The sequence below is a fragment of the Salvelinus alpinus genome, chromosome 25, assembly GCF_045679555.1.
Source record: "Salvelinus alpinus chromosome 25, SLU_Salpinus.1, whole genome shotgun sequence".
Taxonomy (NCBI): domain Eukaryota; kingdom Metazoa; phylum Chordata; class Actinopteri; order Salmoniformes; family Salmonidae; genus Salvelinus; species Salvelinus alpinus.
The window spans coordinates 37,854,237-37,881,764 of NC_092110.1; the positions used below are offsets into that span (position 1 = coordinate 37,854,237).

The window sequence follows — 27,528 nt, forward strand, 5'->3', positions numbered from 1 at the left end:
AGCACGGGGGTGGCAGTATCATGTTGTGGGGGTGCTTTGCTGCACAGGGGACTGGTGCACTTCACAAAATTGATGCCTTCATGAGGAAGGAAAATTATGTGGATATTATTATTATACCTTTATTTCAACAAGGAACACAGACTGAGACCAAGGTCTCTTTTGCAGCTGGGCCCTGCGTATACATGTTTACACATACAGTTTAGGTACAATGATTTAAGAAACAAAACAAAACGATCACAGACAACACAAAAAAATATAGCAGCAGATTATTACATTTACACATAGGGGAATAACCTAACAGCACAAGAACTTGCATTACCCGAAGCAGTTACAAGCAATATAACAATCCTCCAATAAATGTTTAAAATGGACGACAAGTCTCAACTTTAAGTTTAGTCTGCAGGCTATTCCATAGGCAAGGAGCATCACAGGAAAAGACAGCCATACCCAACTCTGTGGAAATCGCATGGGCCTCAAGTGTAATCCATGCTTGAGACCTGGTTTAAGGAATTCTAATGATGGGTGATGACAAGAAGGTAGTTTCTTCAGAAGTGCTTTATAGACAAACACAAGAGCATGTTGTTCTCGTCTCATGGACAGCGAAGTCCAACCCACATTATGATATAAAACACAGTGGTGAGTTCTGTAGCTAGCACCCGTAATAAACCTAAGTGCCAAATGAAAAGTAGCATCCAGCGATTTAAGTATTGATGCCGTAGCATGCATGTAGATAATATCCCCATAATCTATAACAGACATAAAAGTAGCTTGCATAATGTGTCTTCTATTTGTAGGGGACAAACATGTCCTGTTTCTATATATTGAAACAACATCTCAAGACATCAGTCAGGAAGTTAAAGCTTGGTCGCAAATGGATCTTCCAAATGGACAATGACCCCAAGCATACTTCCAAAGTTGTGGCAAAATGGCTTAAGGACAACAAAGTCAAGGTATTGGAGTTTCCATCACAAAGCCCTAACCTCAAGCCTACAGCAAATTTGTGGACAGAACTGAAAAAGCGTGTGCGAGCAAGGAGGCCTACAAACCTGACTCAGTTACACCAGCTCTGTGAGGAGGAATGGGCCAAAATTCACCCAACTTATTGTGGTAAGCCTGTGGAAGGCTACCCGAAACATTTAACCCAAGTTAAACAATTTACAGGCAATGCTACCAAATACAAATTGAGTGTATGTAAACTTCTGGCCCACTGGGAATGTGATGAAAGAAATACAATCCGAAATAAATCTTCTCTACTATTATTCTGACATTTCACATTCTTAAAATAAAGTGGTGATCCTAACTGACCTAAAACAGGGTATTTTTACTAGGATTAAATGTCAGGAACTGTGAAAAACTGAGTTTAAATGTATTTGGCTCAGGTGTATGTAAACTTCTGACTTCAATTGTATATATATAGTAAATCATACAAATTCACCTCAGTCTTATTCTGTCAGTCTGGAATATTTAAGCAAGCACCTTGGCCATATGAATGACTGCTTAGTCACTTAACATTAACCATCCATGAGTGTGAAAAGGGAACTGTGGTTTTAACATCCTTTTATCGCTCATTTCAGGATATGGATTTATCTAGAAACATCCACGGCAATGTTAAAGTATCAGTGCCTAATCTGCTGGCAGCCAAATAATAAATGGCTCTATAGAATGAATTGGACATGGGATTTCTTCCCATCTGGACAGTATCGTGATACAAAGGAAAACCAGAGACAATGAGTCAACCCATCCCTTAATAGGACCATGCTGACTTAATTGATGCCTTCAATTGACCGATAATATGCAAATGAATATATGGATGACAGGAAAAGCCTTCATTTCCCTCAGTTGTTTCACAGATTTTTACATTCATCATTCAAGATAGTGTGTATGTAAAAGAAAAGATTCAGATCTGGCATATTTGTCTGGTTTATTTTCTTGATTCAAAATTACACATTTTAAATGGTTTTTTTTTACAATATATTTCATAATAAAAATGTCAAGGGAAAGCTGTGCAGATCAGACAAGAATAATACCAAACAAGTAACTTCTTGATAATGAAATTCAGTGCAATGTGGCTCCAATGTAACTGGTATTACCTGATTAAAAACAGACAAAATGCTACACGAGCCTCTTCTGACTAACATGGTCTAAGGTATGCCACCTCTCCAGCAGGGTTGAATACATGGTACTTTTACTTAAAAAAATATACATTTTTTTTTTTTTTACACGGGCACAACAAATCCACACATATATATGCAATACAATACAATATATACATCATAAAAGTAAGCACTCAGAATTAGGATAATGAACGTTGCCATGGTTGCTGATTGACTGGCCTAAGGGATTTACCAACACTAGTCCCTACAAAAGCCTCTATTTCTCTAAATGATTTACATTAATTTACTTTGTTTTTCCCGAAACCACTCCTCATGACACTTGGTGACAAGATCAGGTGAGCTGTCCTCTTCGTTCAGCTAGCAGCAAGGCCATGGCAGTCAACCATCTCAAACACACTCAACCCTACCACCCCAAAGAACGTGGTGGTATAATGGCTCTTATGAGCCCAGGGCGTTGATGCCTCCCATCCGCTGTCTGAGAGTGTGTAGCAGATGTTTAGGCAGGCAGTCCCAGGACCCAGACAACAATTCTCTGTGCTGCAGCGCTGCTTCCATACAGAACCTAGAACAAATCAGGCAATATTTAACTTACCACTTCGCATGGGAAGGCAAGTTTTAGGTTGACCACAAGATGTACTGTATCAAAGTTGACGTGTTCATTAGGCAGAAGAAAACTGACTGAAACAGGGACCTGGACTTTGGGTTGTGTTCACTAGGGCATGCAACAAAAAATAGTATTTCGGTGTATGGGCCATATTGTCTGAGTTCTGTTTCTACTCACCGGACAAGTGACTTGGGTTGAATTGTGAAGACCAGCAACTCTTTGCTGTGAGCCTGTTGAAAAGGAAATCGAATAACATTTCCATGCATTCAAACTATACTTGGTAGTAAAACTGGTTATCAATCTGTTTGTTGATCTAATTTCAAGTGACACCAAGAAAGGTCTAGTAGTTTATGACTGAGTGGTGTGTTCTAACCGTACTCACCGCTCGCTGATGGGACAACAGGTTGTTGGCACAGCCACCGAACACAAACACCTCCCCGCCAGGACCGGAACAGGCCGTGTGCCAGAGCCTGACACACACACACACAAAATCAGAGAAAAATCACCACTGACTCATAACACAAACAATGTACAGTGAGACAAGCAGCTTCTTTTCCTAACCACTTATTTGGTGATATTGTCATGAAGATGAATTGGTTTATCTCTATGGAGATATTACCTGGGGCTCTCTGTGTGATTGTGCTTGAACTGCTGCCACTCGTTCTTGCTGACACAGTACAGCCAAGCATCACCTGTATACATGACAAATAGATAGAGGAATTAATTGTGGTCGAGCCATGGACTCTAAAGGAAAATGAAATATTCTTCACTCACTGAGCGTCTCTCGGGAAGTTGTGAAGCCTCCGAACAGGAATATGTGGTCAGGTGACACAGGGGTTAAGGAGTGCCATGAGCGTCCCACAGGACCCTGCTGAGGAACACTCCTGCAGAAGGCCAAGGAGAGGTGGAGGGAGAGATGGGACCAGGAGAGGTGGAGATGGGACCAGGAGAGGTGGAGGGGGAGATGGGACCAGGAGAGGTGGAGATGGGACCAGGTGAGGTGGAGGGGAAGTGGGCCCGGGAGAGGTGAAGGGGAGATGTGACCGGGAGAGATGGGACCGGGGGAGATGGAGGGGAGCGTGGGGAGATGTGACCGGGGGAGGTGGAGGGGAGATGTGACCGGGAGAGATGGGACCGGGGGAGGGGAGATGTGACCGGGGGAGGTGGAGGGGAGATGTGACCGGGAGAGATGGGACCGGGGGAGGGGAGATGTGACCGGGAGAGATGGGACCGGGGGAGGGGAGATGTGACCGGGGGAGGTAGAGGGGAGATGTGACCGGGAGAGATGGGACCGGGGGAGGGGAGATGTGACCGGGAGAGATGGAGGGGAGCGTGGGGAGATGTGACCGGGGGAGGTGGAGGGGAGATGTGACCGGGAGAGATGGGACCGGGGGAGGGGAGATGTGACCGGGAGAGATGGGACCGGGGGAGGGGAGATGTGACCGGGAGAGATGGGACCGGGGGAGGGGAGATGTGACCGGGGGAGGTGGAGGGGAGATGTGACCGGGAGAGATGGAAGGGAGCGTGGGGAGATGTGACCGGGGGAGGTGGAAGGGAGCGTGGGGAGATGTGACCGGGGGAGGTGGAGGGGAGCATGGGGAGGTGGAGGGGGAGAGGGTTAAGAGTTGTTAGTACCATCATAGTGAACACACAGGGACATCCATGGGTAAGAGCACAACATCCTCCCATAAACATGTTTTTTTAAATGGATGCGTATAACACTATAACATGCATGAAGACATTTTGGATAAGTTGGCATAGCGTACATTTCATGCCACTCCCAGGAGTCCATGTCGATGTAGTACATGTCGTTCAGGCGGTAATCCTGTTGCGAAAGAGTCAAGCCTTACTCATATGGAGGAAGAGCATCAAACATTTAGAACACAATATCCTTTATAATCTATGATGTAACAAGGCATAACAATATGTAAATCATATAAATTAACACCGTGAAGCCCTAAATCTCTGTCTACAGGCCAGTGATATTGTTTTACATTAGACAGCATGACCGTAAACTCAGCAGGAACTTGAGTAAGCTCTATTTTCAAAGAACATTCCTACTTACCCTGTAACGCCCCCCAAACACGTAGCCTCGGTTGCCCACCTTGGCACAGGCATGCGCTGCCCGGGGAGAGGGGGCGTTGCCCTTTTGCCAGGAGAGGGAGGGAAAGGAGAGGTGAGAATGGGGCTCCCAATGAGACAGCTGTACAAAATGGCTTCCAACACAAAGTCGTGACCGGATTTATGGGAATGGCGTTACCTTGGTGACTGGCTGGCTCCAAGTGGACGTCTCCAGGTCTAAGATGTGAATGTGGTTATTCCAGCCCCGCCCCGGATTATCTCCCTGTTACAACATACAGTGAAGGGGTTGTGTTCATTAGGCCATGCAACAGAAGAAAAAATTCTACAAAACACCAAAATTGGCAACTCTTATTGGACAAGTCCAGGTTGTCCCTCCCTGTTTCAGTCCATTTTCTTCCGTTTGGTGCCTAATGAACACGACCAAGGATTTACCCTTTTTGTCGACTCCCTTTGCTGCAGACTAATAGACTAAACAGACCATTGTTTTTATACTGCCATTAAAAAGCAGCTGCAGAGTTGTAGAATGAATTGACAATACCATGAATGAAGTTTCATCGTATTCAAATGTCCCTCGGTGAGCTCCTTGTGCCATATAGCCGTAGCCCCCGAAGAATACTAGCCTGTCGACACACAGAGCAGTTCATTGAGAAACATTCAACAAAATAAACATCTCTTTCTTTAGAGGCAATATGTAATGGCGCAACAACAATATGTAATGGCGCAATGAGTTAGACCTATAATCTCACTCACTGCCTGCCAATCGGCCACCTCACCTGTTCTTGTGGACCCAGCAGCCCAGTTTGTCCTTGCAGGACGGGGCCAGGCCCTTGAGATCCTTCATCTCCTCCCAGCAGAGGGCCGGTGTTCGGAGAGGGAGCCGGAAGACCTGAAGGCCGCAGAACAGGGACAACGTTGAGATGGTATGAAATCAAAAAAGTTACAACATCATAAGTTTCGTAACGGACATTAACATTTAAATGGTTTGTTGGAAAACAGGCTTCTGAGGTGAGATGGAGATAAATAAATACATCCTGCCGTGGTGAATTAACATTGATGCTGAAAGTGGGGATTTTAACCAAAAAATTCTCGAAAACATAGTTCTTAGCGTGCAGCACATAAAATATTTTTGTAAACACAGTTTCTGGAAAGGGAGGGACTGGACACAGCCTTAGGTGCCAAGATTCTACAAGACATAACAGTCCACGCACACACGGTATATTCTCACCCGGTCAGTGTTTCCCCTGGCATGGTGGCCTCCAAACAGATAGAGGACGCCATCCACACACACTCCACAGCTGCCAGACATGGAGGTATGCAGGTTACCCGCAGTCATCTGCTTCTTCCTGCAAATACAGACGGTAGATATAAGGGCTCTGGTCAAACGTAAGGCACTATATAGGGAGCCATATAATTTGAGACACGCTAGACACTAACAAAAGGCCGTTTAAAATCATTATTACCATCGTTCTGTCTCCATGTTGTAGATCCAGATTTCATTCCTTGGCAAGTATAAGTCAAAGAAGCCAGTGGTCTGGGAATTCTAATGACAAGACAAACGAGGGAAGTCAATGGATTTAAATCATCTGTAAACATGTCGGCTGGAGTTCGGCTGTTATCTCTGGCAAAGTGGACTGTGGCAAATGGTATCATAGGTCAAAGTCGACGGCAAATCTTCCAATAAAAACTATAATTGATTGAAGACTCATTGATTCAATCATTGATTAAAATGGTATAGTTCCAAATTAAATTATTTAGATACACTATCATATAAACAAAAGTCTATTCAGCCTGTCATACTTGTTTACCTTATATCCTCCCCAAACATACATGTAGTGTCCATCCACCGCTGCTATGTGGCCACTGCGCTCAGCTGGCTGCTCCAACTCGAAGGGCTCTGCTTCTGTGTCCAGAACAACTACATCCTCATCATCCTCATCGAGTTCATCAGCCTCGTCCACCACCCAGTCAAATTCTCCCTCCTCTTCATCCCTCTCCAACTCCTCATCTTCCTCAACAGGCAAGCGGTCAGGAATGTCCTCCTCTATTTCTGCCATGATCACCTGGATGGGAGAAGAGAGCTATATCGTTTTGCATACACAGGGATTCAGAGTAGAGGAGTATGATAAGTATTGGAACAATACAGACATTCACTATAGTTAAGTCTCATCCCAACATGCAGCTAGCTATAGGATATAGCTAAGCAGGTAGCTCAGCTACCAATGGGCTGTGTTATGAACAGGGTTAGTATGCCTAAAAAGAGAATACGTTTTACAGTATGAATTCTAAGAGATTTATAAATAATTCAGATTGTAAAATGTCTTCTCTTTTTAAGTCAAATATAGCGCGTTAGCTGTTGCTGGGTAGGACTAGAATTGTTGTTGCCAGCTAAGTAAGTTAATATCAACAGCTGGCAACTGTTTCAGTGCCACCATGACTGATGGTTGGTGCACTGACTGTTGGTTTACATGGAAACACAAGTCATGATGTTGGCTACCATAATTTTTAGCCTACACCGACTCAACGTGACACCAAAAGCTACCTAGCCAACGTTAGCAAACTTAGCTGTGTCTGCAAGCTAGCTAACGTACTACAGTTCGCCCTATCAACCAATTTAACAGCGTTTTAACGCCACCTAAACTTTGAAAAAAAGGAACTATGCAACCTTGCAGCAACAACAAAAAATCCACTTACGTAGTCTTCTTTAAATAGTCCACGTCTGCTTTGGCCTTCAGTGTGAAACGTTAAGTTTTTGTTCAGTGATTATTATGCGACATCTGGTTGAAGTCGTCAATTACAAGATGCCTGACCGGAATTAACCAATAACTTCTTATTTCCGCCATCTTTGTGAGGTCAAATAAAATCATTTGATTTATGCAAGTACAGAGGAGTAACACAATTCTTATTTGCTTTATTGTCCAACATTAACAAGTCAAGTAAAAAAGCACAAAGATGACAATTCAATGACAGTGAACCTTTATTCTCCATTATACAAAAGGTACATACAAATAAAATAAAAAGGGATTTAGCAAAAGTATTTTTAGACATATTTTACAAAAACATTTTACACAACCACAACAGCCGATCCCTCCGTCCAAAATAATCCTTATGGTCTTTAGAGGCTTTGAAGTTTGCTGTGAGGAAAAATAAAGAATATTTAGATCAGCAAAGAGAAACGAAGACCGACATGGAAACCAAGTTGACTCTCAATATACTAGTTACCATATTGCCAGTAAAGCAATGATTAGCACCAAGTGAATTATGTGTAGAGCATGCATAAACATAGAGTAAAAAACATTTCTCACCTGTCCTCAACGGTCCTGTTGGATGGGTAATATACCTTAAAAGTGAAGCCACTTTTTGGGAAGGAGCCCTGCAAGAACAGAATGACAATACATAAAAATATAACTTTCTTAAATTAAGAATATAAGATCTCATCATAATATAGTTCGAAACCCAAGTCCAACATCTCATACCGAGTCTCATAATAAAACAAAATGGTGGAAATCTAGGAATAAGCGTAACGTACCGGGTTGATGCAGAGGCAGTCTGTGTTGGAGATGTTGAAAGGGTCATATTTGTCCGCAAAGATGATGACATCAGGCACGGGGTAAACCCGTAAAGCATAGTCATAGGCCCAGAACACTGGACTGACATACAGCGGCAGGGGAGTCAGGTGGCCCTGAGACAAGATGGTCTTCACAAACTGGAGAAAGAGAGTTTATTGGTGATTGTCAGACATTTTCATGCCGTTATCATTCATGAAGAATAAATTCAACTACAGGACAAATATTCACACAAAGCACCTCAGAGTAGGAGTGCTGATCTAGGTGTGTGTGTGTGTGGGGGTGGGGGGCTGATCCGCTTTGTGAATATGGGCCAAATTAACTAGCTAAGTTTATATAATGTACAGTACCAGTCAAAAGTTTGGACACATCTACTCATTCAAGAGCATTGCTTTATTTTTACTATTTTATACGTTGTAGAATAATGGTGAAGATATCAACACTATGAAATAACACATATGAAATCATGTAGTAACCAAAAAAAGTGTTAAATGAAATAGATTTTAGATCCTTCAAAGTAGCCACCCGTTGCCTTGATAGATTTGCATACTCTTGGCATTCTCTCAACCAGCATCACCGGGAATGCTTTTCCAACAGTCTTGAATGAGTTCCCACATATGCTGAGCACCTGTTGGCTGCTTTTCCTTCACTCTGCGGTCCAACTCATCCCAAAACATCTCAATTTGGTTGAGGTCAGGTGATTGTGAAGGCCAGGTCATCTGATGCAGCACTCCATCACTCTCCTTCTTGGTCAAATAGCCCTTACACAGTGGAGGTCTGTTGGGTCATTGTCCTGTTGAAAAACAAATGATAGTCCCACTAAGCACAAACCAGATGGGATGGTGTATTGCTGCAGAATGCTGTGGTAGTCATGCTGGTTGTGTGCCTTGAATTCTAAATAAATCACTGACGGTGTCACCAGCAAAGCACCCCCACACAATCACATCTCCTCCTCCATGCTTCACGGTGGGAACCACACATGCAGAGAAAATCCAATGACCTACTCTATGTCTTACAAAGACACGGCGGTTGGAACCAAAAATATCAATTTGGACTCAGACAAAAAAGGACAGATTTCCATCGGTCTAATGTCGTCCATTGCTTGTGTTTCTTGGCCCAAACAAGTCTCTTCTTCTTATTCGAGTCCTTTAGTAGTGGATTATTTGCAGCAATTCGACCATGAAGGCCTGATTCACGCAGTCTCCTCAACAGTTGATGTTGAGATGTGTCCGTTACTTGAACTCTGTGAAGCATTTATTTGGGCTGCAATTTCTGAGGCTGGTAACTCTAATGAACGTATCCTCTGCAGCAGAGGTAACTCTGGGTAATCCTTTCCAGAGGCGGTCCTCATGAGAGCCAGTTTCATCATAGCGCTTGCTGGTTTTTGCAACTGCACTTGAAAAAAACGTTCAAAGTTCTTGACATTTTCCGGATTGACTGACCTTCATGTCTTAAAGTATTGATGGACTGACATTTCTCTTTGCTTATTTGAGCTGTTCTTGACATAATATGGACTTGGTCTTTTACCAAATAGGGTCATCTTCTGTATACCACCCCTACCTTGCCACAACACAACTGATTGGCTCAAATGCATTAAGGAGGAAAGAAATCACACAAATTAACAAGACACACCTGTTAATTGAAATGCAGTCCAGGTGACTACCTCATGAAGCTGGTTGTGAGAATGCCAAGTGTGCAAAGCTGTCATCAAAGCAAAGGGTGGCTACTTTGAAGAATCTCAAATAAAATAGGATAAACCGTTTTGGTTACTACATGATTCCATATGTGTTATTTCATAGTTTTGATGTCTTCACTATTATTCTACAATGTAGAAAATAGTAGAAATAAAGAAGATCCCTGGAATAAGTAGTTGTGCCCAAACTTTTGACTGGTACTATAGGTAATTGTACTAGTTGAGGTTGGGTATGTCATAACTGAGGAGCTAAGACTCACATGATTTGGAATGTCGAGGTTGCTGCTAGGCAGTCGGACACAATTTCTGCACATCTTGTTCACCAGGTCTTCTCTGATGACAACAATCTCCTGGCTGCAGTACTGAATTCTGACATAGGAACATTTGATTCACAGGTTGTGAGATGTTAAAAGATGACATTTACAAAATGCAGGCAAAACAAAGACTACATGCAATCACAAAACATGTGAAAAGTAACTGTCAAAGAATGGTCAATTGTTATCACAGAAAGTTGGTGGCATCTTAACGGTGGAGGAAGGGCTTGTGGTAATGGCTGGAGCGGAATAGGTGGAATGGTATTAAGTGCATCAAACACATGGTTTTAATGTGTTTGATGCCATTACATTTGCTCCGTTCCAGCCATTATTATGAGCCGTCCTCCCCACAGCAGCCTTGACTGTTTGTTATAATGAGCAAATAGAGCCAAATGTATTTGACAACAATGTTAAAAATATTAGCCATTACGTGCACATTTTTTTCATAGGAACTTCAACAGATGGGCTTCGTTGCCAAAATCCCGAACTTTTATCCACTTCCTCAGAGTCAGATGAACTGGATACCATTTTTATGTCTCTCTGATCTTAAACATGTGGAGATGGGAGAACCTTCCAGAAGGACAACCATCTCTGCAGCACTCCACCAATGAGACCTTTAGAGTGGTAGAGTGGCCAGACGGAAGCCACTCCTCAGTAAAGGCACATGACAGCCCACTTAAGAGTTCGCCAAAAGGCACCTAAAGGACTCTCAGACCATGAAAAACAAGATTCTCTGGCCTGATGAAACCAAGATTAAACTCTTTGGCCTGAATGCCAAGTGTCAGGTCTGGAGGAAACCTGGCACCATCCCTACGGTGAAGCATGGTGGTGGCAGCATCATGCTGTGGGGATGTTTTCAGTGGCAGGGACTGGGAGAATAGTCAGGATCGAGGGAAAGATGAACGGAGCAAAGTGTAGAGAGATCCTTGATGAAAACCTGCTCCAGAGCACTCCGGACCTCAGACTGGGGTGAAGGTTCACCTACGCAGGAGTGGCTTCGGGAAAAGTCTCTGAATGTCCTTAAGTGGCCCAGCCAGAGTCTGGACTTGAACCCAATCGAACATCTAGGGAAAGACCTGAAAATAGCTGTACAGCGATGCTCACGTTCCAACCTAACAGAGCTCGGGAGGATCTGTAGACAAGAATGGGAGAAACTCCCCAAATACAGGTGTGCCAAGCTTTTAGCGTCATACCCAAGAACATGCAAGGCTGTAATCGTTGCCAAAGGTGCTTCAACAAAGCACTGAGTAAAGGGTCTGAATACTTATGTAAATGTTAATTCATTTTTTATATATATAAATTTGCAAAACACAGTTTTACTTTGTCATTATGGGGCATTGTTTGTATATTGATAAGGGAAAAAACCTATTTAATCCATTTTAGAATAAGGCTGTAACAAAATGTGGATAAAGTCAAGGGGTCTGAATACTTTCCGAATGCACTGTATATCCCTTTAATAAAGCTCAAGAGACATCCCTTTAATAAAGCTCAAGAGACATCCCTTTAAGACAAATTCCTGAAAATAGAATAAATCAACAAATGTTATATTTCCAAGCTGATTCACATCCGGCCGTGATTGGGAGTCCCATCGGGCGACGCACCATTGGCCCAGCGTCGTCTGGGTTTGCCCATGGTAGGCCGTCATTGTAAATACATGTTTTCTTAACTGACTTGCCTAGTTAAATAAAGGTTAAATACATTTTAAAAATACATATATTTCAGTCACCTGCATGGGTTGGTAGTGAACACAGAGAATGGCACCCTCTGTCTGAACTCCTCAGTGATGTGGTCTGCCAATGGGGGCCTGAGGACATAAGCATTTATATAAAGTACAGTACATCAGAGGACTACAGTCATATCATGAGCAACACAACAGAGGAATAACAGGTCTCTTGTTTTTCAACTCTCACCTGGGTAGAATTGTACTCGGACCAGGGTCTTCAGGACCGGGGACGAACACGAAGCGACTACTGCAGTTTTGAAAGGATGCATTCAGTTAGACAAGTAAACACAACAATTTCCTGTAGAAGACCCATAATGCAGCATGGTGAATATTTCCCAAACAGTTTGTCACCCTGGATGCAACAATGTAGTACTGTTGAAATTGTTTCCTGGAATATCAGACTTTCAGGTCAACCAAGTGGTTTTCCTCCCTCACACGTTACCTGTTGTGGATGCTGGGATATTCACAGATTGCATCGGCAAGAACTTTCAACGACTCTGGGGGGAAAAAATAAAATACTTCAATTGTGTGTACTAATGCTTCTGTCATTACCCATTTGAACACATTTGCCAGGTCAGTATATATTTTTTTTTTTTTAAATACTCAAAATCTTTCTTACCTTTGAGTGATTTGATTTGTGTTTTTCCATAGGGGGCCGAGGAGAAGTTGCCGCAGAAGATGAAGCAGGTAGGAGGCATGGCTGCGTATCCTACAATGGGCACATGTTAAGGTTGTTTCAGACCATACTATTAAGCAGTAGAGATAGAAATTGAGCACACTGATGGAGACTTCAAAATCTGTCAGAGATGGACAATGAAACACATGACAATATCCATCAATGTCAACTTTAATACGACTTGCATAAATGCTTGAATCAATCAATCAACCTAATTGTATCTATAAACCCCTTTTAACATAAACAGTTGTCACAAAGTGCTTTACAGTAACCTGGTAAATACCCCCATACGAGCTCTTCTGTCAGTGACGTTATGGGTGGAACGAACCTGAGAACATAAGGTGGATCTTCTCCAGCACCTCCACGCTGTCCAGCCACACGTCGGAGACCACCACAAACATGGCGTCCTCGTTCTCTTCCTCCAGCTGCTTTAGCTTGGCCGAGGCTTTCACCGACGTGGTGGACGGCCCACCGAAGAAGTTCACGTTGCCGTAGTAGGCCCTAAAAACCAGAGTCCATTCTCATCCGCTGTTTTATTTATTTATTTATGTGTGTATATATATTTATTTGTTTATGTGTATATATATATATATATAGATATATATATATACACACACATATATACATACATACATACAGGGGAAAGGAAAATATATTTTTAAATGCCAACTGTAGAGTAAAAAACAATACATTGGAATTTAAAATAACTTTCGACCTTCTCAGTAGGCCTACTGATTTTCAGAGGAAAATGGATTATGTAGTTAATGTCCATTTCTAAATGAAGGCAACACTGATAGGTCAGCAACATTGTAATCTATTGACCTTGTGGTGGATGATGGCTCAGTCGGCGGGAATCCAAATGCGTTGACATGGAAGACTGAGTCCTCATACCAGCCTATGGGGGGGAAAGAGGACTGGACTACTAAGTCATTGCATAACACAATAAGGTGCATTGAAGGTACATCTCCTTCAATGTCCATTAACGTGGATGAAGAAGATCAATTATTTTACCTTCTGCCAAAACAAAGCAGGACTCTGTGTAAAGTCCACTGTGGAACTGGTGAGGACAAGGTTAAAGAAAACATGCATGATCTGAAATACAATCAACATTGACTATAATCAAGACTTTAATTGGCCCCTTGAATTATGTAAGAGAACATTTGTATAATTCGCTCCCCATCACCACCACAGTGAAAGGATATTGCCTTTGAGAGGTTCAGCTGTACTGTACCACTGGGGTCTTCCAGATAGAATTTCCCCTGAAAAAAAAAAAAACATTCCAGGTGAAGCTGGTTGAGAGAATGCCAAGAGTGTGCAAAACTGTTATCAAGGCAAAGGGTGGCTGCTTTGAACAATCTCAAATATATTTTGATTTGTTTAACACTTTTTTGGTTACTGCATGATTCCATATCTGTTATTTCATAGTTTTGATGTATTCACTATTATTCTACAATGTAGAAGATAGTAAAAATAAAGAAAAACCCTGGAATGAGTAGGTGTGTCCAAACTTTTGACTGGCACTGTATATCTATAGATATTACTATATTTTCCAATTAAAAAGTCCTTAACATGAATTTTAGCTGCTCACCTCTTTAAGCTGTGTGACCATCCCCAAAACAATGACCTCTCCTAGCTTAGCCGTACTACCTAAAAGTGCTTCAACAGTCTGAAGCTGAAAACAAGAACAGAGCAAGATCCGGGCAATCAATGTTCAACATGAGAACTTCCTCTTAGCTTATATCAAATCCATTAAACATGTTTAAGTGTGTTTTCGGTTATGACAGTTATTACCTGAAATTTGTTTCTGCCTTCTTCTGCAGCGGCCCCTATTACAGGTGGGGTGAAGAGTTCATGCCGATGTGTACGCTACAGAAATGGGGTAACTGTCAATGTTGATCTGGGTACATTTATTTCTCACTGATTTAACTTTCATTTATCAAGTGGATTGGGAACACATTCTCTTTACAACGACCTCACAGAGAGCAGCGTCTCAGGAAAGAAGCATTTTTAAAAGTAACTGTCCAGTGAAAATCTCACGTTTAAAAGTTAATATTCTGTTAACCCATACCCAAATAATGTTGATGACTCATCCTACACTTGTATGTGGCCAAAGCATAAATTGGAGGGGGAAAAACACTTAAAAAACCCCACCTCAAACTTGTATCTCAAACACTGTTTAAAAAATGCTTGCTATTTCCTCATAAAGGATGATGTCATCCTCCTGAGGAAGATGAGCTGGCCAATCAGTGGTCTGCTCTCGTGAATATTTTTAATGACCGGTAAACGCCCACACCATTCCAACACAGAAAATATGCTTTTTAACATACTGTTCTTAATTACAAATTTTTAGAAGGAAAACTTTTTCACTCATATTGTAATTACATATAGGTAATATTATGTCAGAGAAGTCTGGAAACACTGTACAGTTGCTTTAAGGCCAAAATATACAAAGACCATCAAACTATGATGGATTCAGAGGGCAAAGAAATGTAGCCTACTGACCTGCTGTAGGAGTGTGTAGCGTTCCCTAAAGAGCTCTGCCTTGTCCCTGGCTGAGCCACAGAGACTTGGGGCAGAATGGGTGGTCATGTTGAGGCTGGGTGAAGAACAAACAACGGTTTCACTGATGGATGTCTTCATATGTTGGTTTCAATAGGAAGATAATTTATTCTAGAGGTTTTTTTTATATAACATTTGGACCATGTAGACTAGATGGGGTCAACCTATAGTAGTAGTCGTTTTATTACCTTGCATGTTGCCAGTACTTGGCAGCTAAAAGCTGAATCAAGTACACAGCACATACAAGTAATTAAACAAGTAAAAAAACAGTAAAACATCAGGAAGTCAAGGTTTATACATTCATACTTACGGTACAAACTTCTTCCTCTCTGTGCTGTAGATATATCTTGGCACGTCAAAAGCACCAATTATGTTGAAAACATTATCTCTGAAAATAATCAAATAGTTCACATGAATAAGTCAAATTTGAGGATTACTATTCTAGAGAATATGTATGAAATTGGTTATTGTGAGACTGACACCTTTCCCAACTTACATGGTTTCATCACATGACTGGCTGCAGTCCTGCACAGCAGTCTCCACCACAGCCAGCTCAATCATACTGGAGGACACTGTCCAGGAGAAGAGAGGAATAGCTACATCATTCACAAGCATTGAATATTCTGAAATAACTTTTTTGAGGCGACAGGTAGCCTAGTGGTTAGAGCATTGGACTAGTAACCGAAAGGTTGCAAGATCGAATCCCCGAGCTGACAAGGTAAAAATCTGTCGTTCTGCCCCTGAACAAGGCAGTTAACCCACTGTTCCTAGGCCGTCATTGAAAATAAGAATTTGTTCTTAACTGACTTGCCTAGTTAAATAAAAGGTAAAATAAATAAAAAATAGCCAACACAACTGACTATTGCTTTTAGTAGCTTGTTATGATCGAAGAAGACGTACATGGCTGCTTCTCCACAGCATCCATGACCCTCTCGATGATATCATCCAGTTCAAGCTCATCGACAGACTCCAACACCTCCACCAGGTACCTGCTGGCTTCCCTGGAGGACAACAACAACAACATAACGAACACATCTGAGGGGTATACTACAAAGCTGGATCAAGGAGTTAGCCAGCTAACTTGTCTGAATATTCTGAAATAACTTTTTTTAGTAAGATATGCTTGAAATGGGCATGGTCTAATTGACTTAACAACCAAACACATATCTATGTTTAGCTAACTTTCAAATCAATTGTTATTTCTGGTTGTTTTTCAAAGTTTGCTGGCTAACTGATTGATGCTGCTTTGTAGTGTACCTCTGACTGCCAGACATCAATCCCATCATTCCTATTAAAAACATACAACATTTGCATTAGTTTCTATTGATGAATTGCTTAAATATGCATAGTATACTACTAAAATGTCTAGCTAGCTGTCCATGTAATTTACTGTAGCTAAGCTAACCTTAGCCTCCTAGTTTCTTTCTTGGTATCACTGACACAACAAGACATATTTAGCTATTAACTAGCAATGCAGCCATTACATTTACTCTAAACCAAATATCATGTCAAGAACAACATGATTGACAAATGATAGCGTACGGTCGAAGCATAAGTCCCCTCATCTTGAAGCCAGCAGATACTTTCGTCTTCACTCTGCGAACCTCCATGTTCAATCTTTCTTCAACAATCAACATTTGGCGCTAAATGTTAACTTCCGCCTATATGTTTCGTCACTTCCTTCAAAGCAAAGATTCTACACAACAAGCTTCACTACTGCACGATTCTGCCGATATTTGCTGTTTGAAGTCAGCTGATGTTTTCAAAACATTGGGTATTCTCAAAAACACATGGATAAAGCAGCCAGACATGTAAGTAGCTATTACCCAGATTGTTACTTGCATGATCAATTGTTACTTGCATGATCAATTGGCATGGTTATTAATGTATATCAGTCTTGGCATATGTTTATTTATCATATCGCAATATTATTCTAAAATGTTTACAGCACATAATTTTATTGGTGTAAAAAATAATGCAGAATAGAACAACCATTATTAGTAGGTCAGGTTGAAGGATAGGTCATAAGTGTCCAATGAGACAACCTGCCCTGAAGCCTATCAGGACAAGAAAAACTTGTTTTCTCCAAGAAGCTGTTGGAAAACATCCTCTTGAGGCGACGGAGGAGAGATCCTTGTACCTTAACTTACCATATGGCCTTGGTTCCTCGCTGTCAAAAGCTGTGTTGACAAAAATGAATTACTTGGATCTCTAAACAAGGTTACATTTTTACAGATTTCTTCAACCAGATTAGTGGTTGTACTGCCACGTGTGGTCTTTTATGTAGCCACCTTTCGTTATTTTGTCCTCTCCCTTTTTAGCACCCATAGATTCTACAATTGCAAAGCACTGTCCAGAGCTTGTAGCCGGTGAGCGAAGCGGTCAAACGGCTGTAGTCGAGGGAAATGTCCTGTACGTGTGGGGAGGCTACGTGGTAAGCAAAAACTGTCAAACAAATGGAAGAGTTTGAAGAAAGTCTACTAGCAAATATCGTTACAAACATTGCCAATGGATAGTCTTGAATTTATGTTAAGCATTTCAATATTTCACTAATATGTTGTTAGGGATATACAAAATTATTCAATGTAGTTATGCAATAAAATAAAAAAATTCTCCATACAGTATTGATGAATATGCAAAGATAGAATTTAAGAATGTAAAGCAACGTATTCCATCTTCCCATTCAGTAATAAACAAATATTTACTTTTACGTTTCAATTGTTTTCTGCAGTCAATTGCTGATGATGATTTTTCTGCCAAATTATGAAGTCTGGTTTTATGATTTCGAAAGGGGTGTATGGTAAGAATATTAATCTAATTATAACAAATTGTATTTTTGTATATGGGAAGTATATAGATGAACACATTTCAAAGATTGTGAATTAATAAATTGATGTAATAAAACAGTTTGGATCCTTGGAAAAAACGACATTCTAAACATTAAAAAAAATCTAATCTACCCATGAAAAAAAAGAATATGCAACAATTTACTCAAAGATTGCATTTAAACCAACATATTCATTAGATAGCAGACTTTGTAAACACTACAGGTCATAATTTGTAAACTCTGCATTGCATGTCAGAGGTGTTAGGCCTACTACATAGTTACTAAAATGTTATTACATTGACACAGTGGAATATTGGTTTTTAGAGAGTTTTTGAATTTTGAATTGTGTTAAAATTCTAGACTAAATTCTAAAATTCAGGGAGCGTTTGTAAATTCACTCCGTAGTGTCAGAGTGTACCCAGTGGGCGCTCTGAGCATTCGTAAATTCATATCGTTGTCAGATTGTCCTATCATAAATTCAGAGCGTTTCTCTCTATGAATGGGCACACTAGATGCTCTGGCCGAGGAGTAGCGTTTGTAAATTCACTCTGGATATCTACTCCGATTTCAGAGCACTCTCGTCTGGGTGTGTCAGAGTGCAGAATAACTATGACCAGTGTCGTCAGTAAACATCGGCAAAAAAAAACGTAATTCAATTGTTACCATAACACAGTTAGAGTCACTAACCCTCGTGATAACATGAAAACACTAACCAACTCTGCTAGGGCGAGTAAAATGGTCGGAGTGAGGTGTTCTCTCTTATGTCTGGAAGTAGCTTTCAAGCTAGCCAACGTTAGGCAGATAGTTTGGGTGCTTTACTGCCGTCGTGAGGTCAGAACGCTCGGATCAACCCTAATTACTCCTCGGCCAGAGCGTCCAGTGTGCGCTCTGAATTTACGAACGGACAATCTGATAACGCTCTGAATTTACGAACGGACAATCTGACAACACTCTGAATTTACGAACGGACAATCTGATAACGCTCTGAATTTACGAACGCCCAGAGCACACTCTGGCACTCCAGATTGAATTTACGAACAACCCCTTTACAACGACAGTCAACCACCCACGCCAACTGCATAAAGAGTTGGCTAGGTTGCTAGGTAGCTACTTCCAGACACTAATGAGAAAACACCTAATTCTGAACATTTTACTCGCCCAGGCAGAGCTGGCATAGCTTCTTGAGTGTTGTCATGTTATCAAGAGGATTCGTGACTGTAACTGAGTTACTGACAACAATTTAATTAAAACAATTCGTCGATGTTTACTTACACCTGTCACAACAACCAAGTTTAGGGCGTTCGAAAATTCCTCAATTATTCTGTGCTCTGGCACTCAAACCAGAGCACTCTGAAATCGGAGTAGGTTGCTAGGTGGAATTTACGAACATACAATTACATAGCATGGTTTAAATATTCCCCATCTAATGTTAATGGAGAGCTAACATGGCTGCCATCGAATGTTGAAGTGTCATGTAAATGCTTCATAATGCAGAAACCCCATTGGTTAAACTCTCTAAATATATCTGGTTAATGTTATGTTTTATGTGCAATGTGTGTTCTGGAATGATTTAGCTGCAGAACTGAATCCCTCATTTCCCTGTTCTGTTTGTTTATTGTTTGTTTGTTCTCCAATCTGAAGGGAAATGTGTCAAATGTCTGGAGAGGTCCCATCCCCAATGTCAGGCACCTGTGGCTGCTCTCTGAATGGAGACATGTACATATTTGGGGGATGCAATGACAACGGACAGACCAATCAGGTAACCCAGAAAAAGGGCTCCAGAGCATGTATTTACAAAGTGTCTCGGAGTAAGAGTACTGATGTATGATTCGTTTTTTCCTTTTAGATCATAATGAATAAGATTACATGGGCAGGGTGGATCTGATCCTAGATCAGCACTCCTACTCTGAGACACTTGATGAAAACGAGCCCTGATGGTACAGTACACATTGACAGGGAAGTGTGAAAATCCTCAATAGTTTACAAAGCCTTATATTGTTTTGTTCACATTTACATGCTGAAATGCCCTGTGTTTGCAGCTTTACTGTGTCAAACTCCTGGATGGGAAATATAGCTGGAGGAAAGTGAACCATAAGAGTGGCTCCTCTCCCTCACCCAGAGATAAGCTCTCTTGTTGGGTTTTCAATGGCAGGTAAACATTCTTTATGTAAATAGAAAGATTGTCAGGGTTGGGATTACACCTTTACTATTAGGGGTGGTCTAAATAAATAGTGTGCTGGCCCAACTAAAGTCTTTCCTACACTTATGGGGGTTCCTAGCTCCCCTGTAATATGAATTCCTTGTGATTGGAAGATGTTTTAGTATTTCTGTAGTAATATGAATCCCTTGTGATTGGAAGATGTTTTAGTATTTCTGTAGTAATATGAATCCCTTGTGATTGGAAGATGTTTTAGTATTTCTGTAGTAATATGAATCCCTTGTGATTGGAAGATGTTTTAGTATTTCTGTAGTAATATGAATTCCTTGTGATTGGAAGATGTTTTGGTATTTCTGTAGTAATATGAACCCCTTGTGATTGGAAGATGTTTTAGTATTTCTGTAGGCTCATCTACTTCGCTGGATATGGTCATAAGCAACTTGATGACATCAGTAACAATAGAAGCTTCCTTATGGATGAGGCATCAAGGGTAATGTTTGCTTCTGGGTGCAATTATGTCCAAAGGTATACATTCATTTACTATTAACTTTCCTTATTGTATGGATTAGTAATATTGTGCTTTGCAGGTAGATGACATCTATTGGGGATGGAACAATGAAGTCCATATGTTTGACCCAACATCGGCCAGTTGGAGTGAACCACATACCAGTGTAAGACAGAGGTTAAATTGTGTTTACATATATAATAAAGCAATTCATTTAGTGGATATACAAAAACATGGTGTTGTCATAGCATATTATTAACAGTATAGCATATAAGGCAAGACACTTAAAATATGATAGTTTCTTTGTGGATATCTAGCTACACTGTAAATGTTGTTTTTGTCTAAAGGGTCGTGCCCCTGACCCCAGAGCTGCCCATGCCAGTGCAACACTTGGCAACAAAGGATACGTATGTGGAGGCAGAATAAGGGTGAAAAACGATGCATCTCAACTCCTCTCTCGTGTTTTTTCATTGACACAGACAACCTAAAGTGTCACAACGATTCATGAGATTGTGTCTTCTGCTGAACATTAATGAAACATAGGACTTTTGACTCTGTTTTTTTTTTGCGCTTGTTTGGAATAAGCTCTTCTGTTTTTCTTTTCACTTTTAGGAATCCAGGACAAGTGACATTTATTGTCTAGATCTAGAATCATGGACATGGTCCGAAATGTACGTATTTACACTCTTTCAAATGCTCAGCTTAAAATGGTTACTGTTCTGTACTATACTGTTTTCACATCACACTTGATTTAAAAAAAATCTGTTCTTTCAAAATGGCTTTTCCAGAGTACCAGAATCCACTGTGCCAATGGGAAGGTCGTGGCATACCCTAACTGCAATATCTGATAGCGCTTTCTTTCTATTTGGAGGACTGGGTATGGACTGAACCAATGAGTGAGTAATTTACCCATTCAGGTTCCCAATCCTACCTCTGTACCTTATGTTCCATGGAAACATGGCATTATTTTGTTTTCTAAAAAAATGATGCATCTCTAGGCGATGGCTGGGCATTTGATGTTGAGATAAAGAAATGGAGGGAGCTTGAGCATCCATACATGAACAAACCAAGGTAATGTATGTGCAAGTTGTTAGCAGAAAGTGTTTTATTTTCCAATCTGAGGTATGTACCTAAAATGTGCAAATGGTAAAACTGTTAACACATTGTCTGACTCAGAGTGAATTATAGGATCTCTATATGTAATTCTATGATATGGGCCTCATTTCCCAGAGCTTTCATAGCGTTAGTGTTAAGATCATCGTTAGAACCTTCTTACGATGTGTCTTTAGTAGTGAAAGTGTTTCCTAGAGCCTTCGCTAGTAACGTGGCCGTTAAAAACCCTTTGCACATCGACTGATCCAGGCTGGGTGGGCTTTACTTGTCTCATTGCGCTCTAGCGACTCCTTGCAGCGGGCTGGGCACCTGCAGACTGACCTCGGTCATCAGTTGAACAGTGTTTACTCCGACACATTGGTGCGGCTGGCTTCTGGGTTAAGCCAGCAGGTGGTAAGAAGTGCGGTTTGTCGAGTCATGTTTTGGAGGACGCATGACTCGACCTTCGCCTCCCGATCCCGTTGGGGAGTTGCAGCGATGAGACAAGATTGAAATTGGGGAGAAAAAGGGGCAGTATAATATATAAATAACTTCGGCATGCTCATAACGGATATTTAATGTCTGCTTTAAAAAATATCAAAATTATCTACCGATAGGTGCCCTTCTTTCCAAAACATATAAAAACCTCCCTGATCTTTGTAGTTGAATCTGTGTTTGAAATTCACTTCTCGACTGAAGGACCTTACAGATAATTGTATGTGTGGGGTACAGAGATGACGTAGTCATTCAAAAAATCATGTGACTTGTTAATTAATTAAACGTTTACTCCTGAACTTATTTAGGCTTGCCATAATATAGGGGTTGAATACTTATTGACTCAAGACATTTCAGATTCAAATTATTTTTCATTAGTAAAAATTCCCAATAAATAATTTCACTTTGATATTATGGGGTATTGGGTGTAGGCCAGTGACAAAAACTCTACATTTAATCAATTTTAAATGCAGGCTGTAACACAATAGAATGTGGAAAAAGTCAAAGGGTGTGAATACTTTCTGAAAGCACTGTAGTCTATAGCCTATACTGTAAGTAAGCCATTTATTTTAATGCAGTCATCTGCAGTTTTCATTTGAAACATATTCTTATTTATCCTTTGCTTGGTTGTTACAATTGCAAAGACAACTTTGTATTTCTAGTCAACTTTGTTGAAGTTCACTACAAATCACAGAGAGGAGGATTAACACTGTTTAGCAGAGATCCTCTGTGTATACAGTGACGCAGGAGGGCAAAAAAAACGCATTACCGCTTTGGACATACCGACAGAGTCATTGCGCAAAATAGTATGCAGCATCATCTGGAAATGAATGTGAATGTTGAACAAAAGTTTTTTTTCACAGGATATGTGAGGATTACATAGCCAAGAATGTGAAGAACTGCAAGCTGCTTCAAAAACAGCTTCCATGTATGCCCCCAAAACTACTGCCAGCTGTACAGAGGAGAATGTCCTTTTTTCAGACATCTAGGAAAATATAGCATTTTCATATGTAAATATTAGAGGGAAATTATCAATAGTAGACTACAGTAAATTGATAATGCAGAGTTCATAGTTCATACTCTATGTTCCACGTATTACTGTTGATAAGGCCTTCAGGGTATGTGGGAAGATTTGTCTTTCAAAAGAGTGTAGTTAATTATCATTATGTATCCATATATTTAAAAAAAAATGTTTTACAGTTTATTTTATATTATGACTGTGAATGGGTATGTTTTCTGCCTGCAAACAAGACTGTTGTAATGTTTGATATCATAATTTTTACAACTACAACTTTGCTTTGGCCACCACTTTATAATAACAACATTCTATATGCAACTTTTCACTAACTTTTCACTAAATTCACTAAAGTTGTGTTATGGCTTTGGAATGACTATTACACGAACGCCACGCGATTGGACGAGTCCTCTCCAGTATCTGGCTGCTGCGCTGCCTTGTTGCCATGGTTTCGTCAACATACAAGACACTTGGCAGCTTGCTCCTACGTTTACGCCACAACTCCGTGGTAACCTAGTCTACAAGCAACTCAAAAGTACTGAGAAACTTTACTTTTGGCAGGTTGCGAATGATTTGCTGTATAATATCGGTTCATATTTCGTGTAACACCTTAAAATTACTGTAGTAAAGTTGTTGTTTTGTGCTGGGATAGCAAGCTAGCTACAAGAGTGAAAAAACTTTGTGACTAACGTTACAGTAGCTAAGTTAGCTTATCGCACCAATATGGAGTTCGGTTCCAAGCTCAAGGACCTGAATATTACACCGGATGAAATAGGCCGCTTTACCAAGGCTTTTCAAAATGAGGAATTCAGAAAGATGCTGCACGAATACGCAGAGGAAATATCAAAGCCAGAGAACAAGAAGAAATATGAGGAAGAAATCAAGTTGTTAGAACAAGAGAGGGGCGTGGACATTCAATTTGTCCACCCTGAACCTTACCGAGCCCTGAAGACGAGTATGGACGGTAGGCAGAAGTGCTTCATCAATGTCTGCAGCAATGACATGATTCGTAAACCTGAGTTTAGGAGGGTAGACGAGGCTGGCAGAGTAGGGCAGCATTGGTCACTACCCCACAGCTTGACACCTGGAACGCCAGACAGGGATACAAAGGGGAATAAGTACACAATCTATGATGTTGTGTTTCATCCAGACACTATTCACATGGCTGGAAACAACCCGAGATTTATGGAAATGGTCGACAAAACTGCTGTTGAGGCTGTCGAGAATGGGGGCAGAGTGAAGCTAGACAAAAACAATGTAAGAGTTTTGAAAATCAAATACAAAGGGACACCACACGCTGCCGTCATGCGCAAGCCCTTACCTGGTCAACCTGCCAAGGAAAAACCTTCACCACTTGACGATCATCTCTCGTTCCCCTACCCCGACGAAAAACAACCAGACACGGCAACAAATCAAAAGGAGAGCCGTAAACCGAAGGCCGAGATTCAGTCCCACACCCAGATCAGCCAGAGACAACAAAACGCCAATTCACCCAAGGAGCCAACGAAACCACATTACACTCTAAAATACAGATCATTCATTGATTTGCAAGACTTCAGGTGTTCCAGAGATTCAGCTCAGAGCCCACGCCCTAAAGAGATTGTCATCACTATTGATTTGCCTTTGCTTAGATCTGTTGCGGATGCTGATCTAGACGTGACTGAAAGACTTGTTAGTTTGGAATCCAAGAAACCAGCTTACAGACTAGAGGTGCCGATGGCATATCCAGTGGATGAAAACAAGGGAGAGGCAAAGTTCAACAAGCAAAAGAAACAACTGGTTGTTACTTTACCTGTTCTACCTCTGAAGGAGCCAACAGTCGCTGAAGTGTCTGGCCGGCAGCTTGTCAATGATGATGGTGAAGAGGATTTTGAGAATAGTTATGCAGCGCAGTCGGAAGACACAACACGTGGCAAAGAAGATACCCCCGACCACAGCGGACGTGGCAAAGAAGATACCCCCGACCACAGCGGACGTGGCAAAGAAGATACCCCCGGCCACAGCGGACGTGGCAAAGAAGATACCCCCGACCACAGCGGACGTGGCAAAGAAGATACCCCCGGCCACAGCGGACGTGGCAAAGAAGATACCCCCGGCCACAGCGGACGTGGCAAAGAAGATACCCCCGGCCACAGCGGACGTGGCAAAGAAGATACCCCCGACCACAGCGGACGTGGCAAAGAAGATACCCCCGGCCACAGCGGACGTGGCAAAGAAGATACCCCCGGCCACAGCGGACGTGGCAAAGAAGATACCCCCGGCCACAGCGGACGTGGCAAAGAAGATACCCCCGACCACAGCGGACGTGGCAAAGAAGATACCCCCGACCACAGCGGACGTGGCAAAGAAGATACCCCCGACCACAGCGGACGTGGCAAAGAAGATACCCCCGACCACAGCGGACGTGGCAAAGAAGATACCCCCGACCACAGCGGACGTGGCAAAGAAGATACTCCCGACCACAGCGGTTGCATTGAAGGGGACAGCTCAGAAGACGTTCACTGTGAAAATGCTACATCACCCCGGTCTGAAAATCAACTCATCTCAGTCCTGGATGACAAGATAGAGTTTTCTGAACAGTCTGGTGACATTGAGGACAAGCAACACAAACTGAGAAGTGGTGAATCACACCGAGCTAAAGCTTCAGAGCCCACTGAGTTTGATGGCAAGACTGGGTGCACTGACCAGAATGAGGGACAGTCAGATGACAATAATTTACATGAGGTGAGCCATCATCTTTAGGTTAACATTCATTCAGTAGAAGAAAAATGTACTATTATAGTGTATGTCTAGCAAAAGCTGACCCTGTTGTTGTTGAACCATTAGGCTTCTGTTCATCAGTGCTGTTACTAACCCCAACATCCACTGTGACAATTACTTTTCTTTTAGGTGGAAACAGACCCCTCATCCCTGAGCGAGAGAATAGATGACCCATCTAATACTGCAGCAATGGTCATCCCATCCAATCTTGACAACAATAACCAGGCCAAAGACTGCTCATCCCCCAAGATAGAAGAGATCGTTGAAAGTCAAGCTCCAACTAAGGATAAACAGAAGACTGTGCGATTCAGTGAGCATGTGGAGGTGGCTCAGTCTCAGGAGGAAGATGACCTGCCTGTTGAGCAGACCTTTCAGGACTGTGATATGAGACCACAGCAAGCTCTGCTGACAGAAATTAACCAGGATGGACAAGAGGTGGTCATTAGTGATCATACTACATCTGCTGGTTTCGTTTTTCAAAACTCCTATATCTATGACCTGGACTGAGTCTCATGTCAAGGAACTTGCTCCGTCACAAAGATACTATATGAAGTCTGTTGCTGATTCAATTAGTTGAGGTCTTGCGTGAAAACCTAAAATCCTTTTATCTAATTGAGGGCAATAGGAAAAAGTATATCTGAATGAGTGAATCAGTAAGACTCCCATGTCTTCAGTATTAATTTCAGAGTTCTCCTTTTGAAACAATGTTCATAAGTTATTTCCCATATACTTCTTTCTACAAAAGGGAGGAAAGTTTACATCTAGTATGTTTAAGCAATAAAGGCAGAGGGGGTGTGGTATATGGCCACGGGCTGTTCTTATGCATGACGTAATGCGGAGTGCCTGGATACAGCCCTTAGCCGTGGTATATTGGCCATATACCACAAACCCATGAGGTGCGTTATTGCTATTATAAACTGGTTACCAATGTAATTAGAGCAGTAAAAATAAATGCTTTGTCATACCCGTGGTATACGGTCTGATATACCATGGCTGTCAGCCAATCAGCATTCAGTGGAGTACTCACCCAGTTTATAATTTGTTTTATACTTACCATTTGCTATTAGGCCTACATGTTGAGGGTGTGGAGAAGCTCACCATTTGAGCGACGCTTCAACAACTGTAAAATGATGTACTCAGACCATGCCACAAGGTTCAAGTCTGCTTGACATATCAAATGATGCATTAGTCACACCACAAATACTAACATTTCAAAGAATTGTTTTACTGTTATAATTTTCTTGTACATTGTTTGTGTATTACTACAAGATGGAGCTACCTGGGGAGGCAGGTAGCCTAGTGGTTAGAGCATTGGACTAGTAATTAAAAGGTTGCCAGATCAAATCCC

At 41.5% G+C, this 27,528-nt stretch overlaps 3 protein-coding genes across 12 annotated transcripts; 1 reads left to right on the forward strand and 2 right to left on the reverse strand.

The window, feature by feature from the left end:
* Positions 1-1,904: 1,904 nt before the first annotated feature.
* On the reverse strand, positions 1,905-7,626 carry LOC139553910 (kelch domain-containing protein 2-like). The gene is made up of 14 exons (XM_071366675.1): positions 7,492-7,626; positions 6,606-6,860; positions 6,261-6,340; positions 6,026-6,143; positions 5,574-5,686; positions 5,339-5,420; positions 4,979-5,062; positions 4,784-4,864; positions 4,485-4,543; positions 3,493-3,602; positions 3,338-3,410; positions 3,101-3,188; positions 2,896-2,948; positions 1,905-2,676 (listed from the first exon to the last, which is right to left on the reverse strand). The coding sequence occupies exons 2-14, from the start codon at positions 6,852-6,854 to the stop codon at positions 2,553-2,555; spliced, it is 1,314 nt and encodes a 437-aa protein (XP_071222776.1). The 5' UTR covers positions 6,855-6,860; positions 7,492-7,626; the 3' UTR covers positions 1,905-2,552.
* A 130-nt stretch (positions 7,627-7,756) lies between these two features.
* Positions 7,757-16,989, reverse strand: pole2 (polymerase (DNA directed), epsilon 2). The gene is made up of 19 exons (XM_071366687.1): positions 16,871-16,989; positions 16,229-16,329; positions 15,825-15,900; positions 15,639-15,716; positions 15,272-15,365; positions 14,561-14,635; positions 14,358-14,441; positions 13,972-14,028; positions 13,781-13,829; positions 13,592-13,664; positions 13,098-13,270; positions 12,713-12,802; positions 12,536-12,590; positions 12,281-12,340; positions 12,097-12,174; positions 10,317-10,425; positions 8,327-8,503; positions 8,103-8,170; positions 7,757-7,931 (listed from the first exon to the last, which is right to left on the reverse strand). Exons 1-19 carry the CDS (start codon positions 16,963-16,965, stop codon positions 7,913-7,915), a joined length of 1,611 nt encoding a protein of 536 aa, XP_071222788.1. The 5' UTR covers positions 16,966-16,989; the 3' UTR covers positions 7,757-7,912.
* A 33-nt stretch (positions 16,990-17,022) lies between these two features.
* Positions 17,023-27,146, forward strand: LOC139553911 (protein kintoun-like). Of its 10 annotated transcripts, XM_071366680.1 has the most exons (14): positions 17,023-17,139; positions 17,650-17,762; positions 18,060-18,128; positions 19,797-19,914; positions 20,002-20,092; positions 20,195-20,307; positions 20,708-20,803; positions 20,901-20,984; positions 21,166-21,246; positions 21,431-21,489; positions 21,607-21,714; positions 21,817-21,889; positions 23,269-26,144; positions 26,310-27,146. In XM_071366680.1, exons 13-14 carry the CDS (start codon positions 24,144-24,146, stop codon positions 26,685-26,687), a joined length of 2,379 nt encoding a protein of 792 aa, XP_071222781.1. In that variant the 5' UTR covers positions 17,023-17,139; positions 17,650-17,762; positions 18,060-18,128; positions 19,797-19,914; positions 20,002-20,092; positions 20,195-20,307; positions 20,708-20,803; positions 20,901-20,984; positions 21,166-21,246; positions 21,431-21,489; positions 21,607-21,714; positions 21,817-21,889; positions 23,269-24,143; the 3' UTR covers positions 26,688-27,146. The 10 variants fall into 10 exon arrangements, 9 of the variants coding, with proteins under 9 accessions (XP_071222781.1, XP_071222782.1, XP_071222778.1 ...); XM_071366681.1 differs by lacking the exon at positions 20,002-20,092 and having other exon boundaries at positions 20,699-20,803; XM_071366677.1 differs by lacking the exon at positions 20,002-20,092.
* The last annotated feature ends 382 nt before the right edge of the window (positions 27,147-27,528 follow it).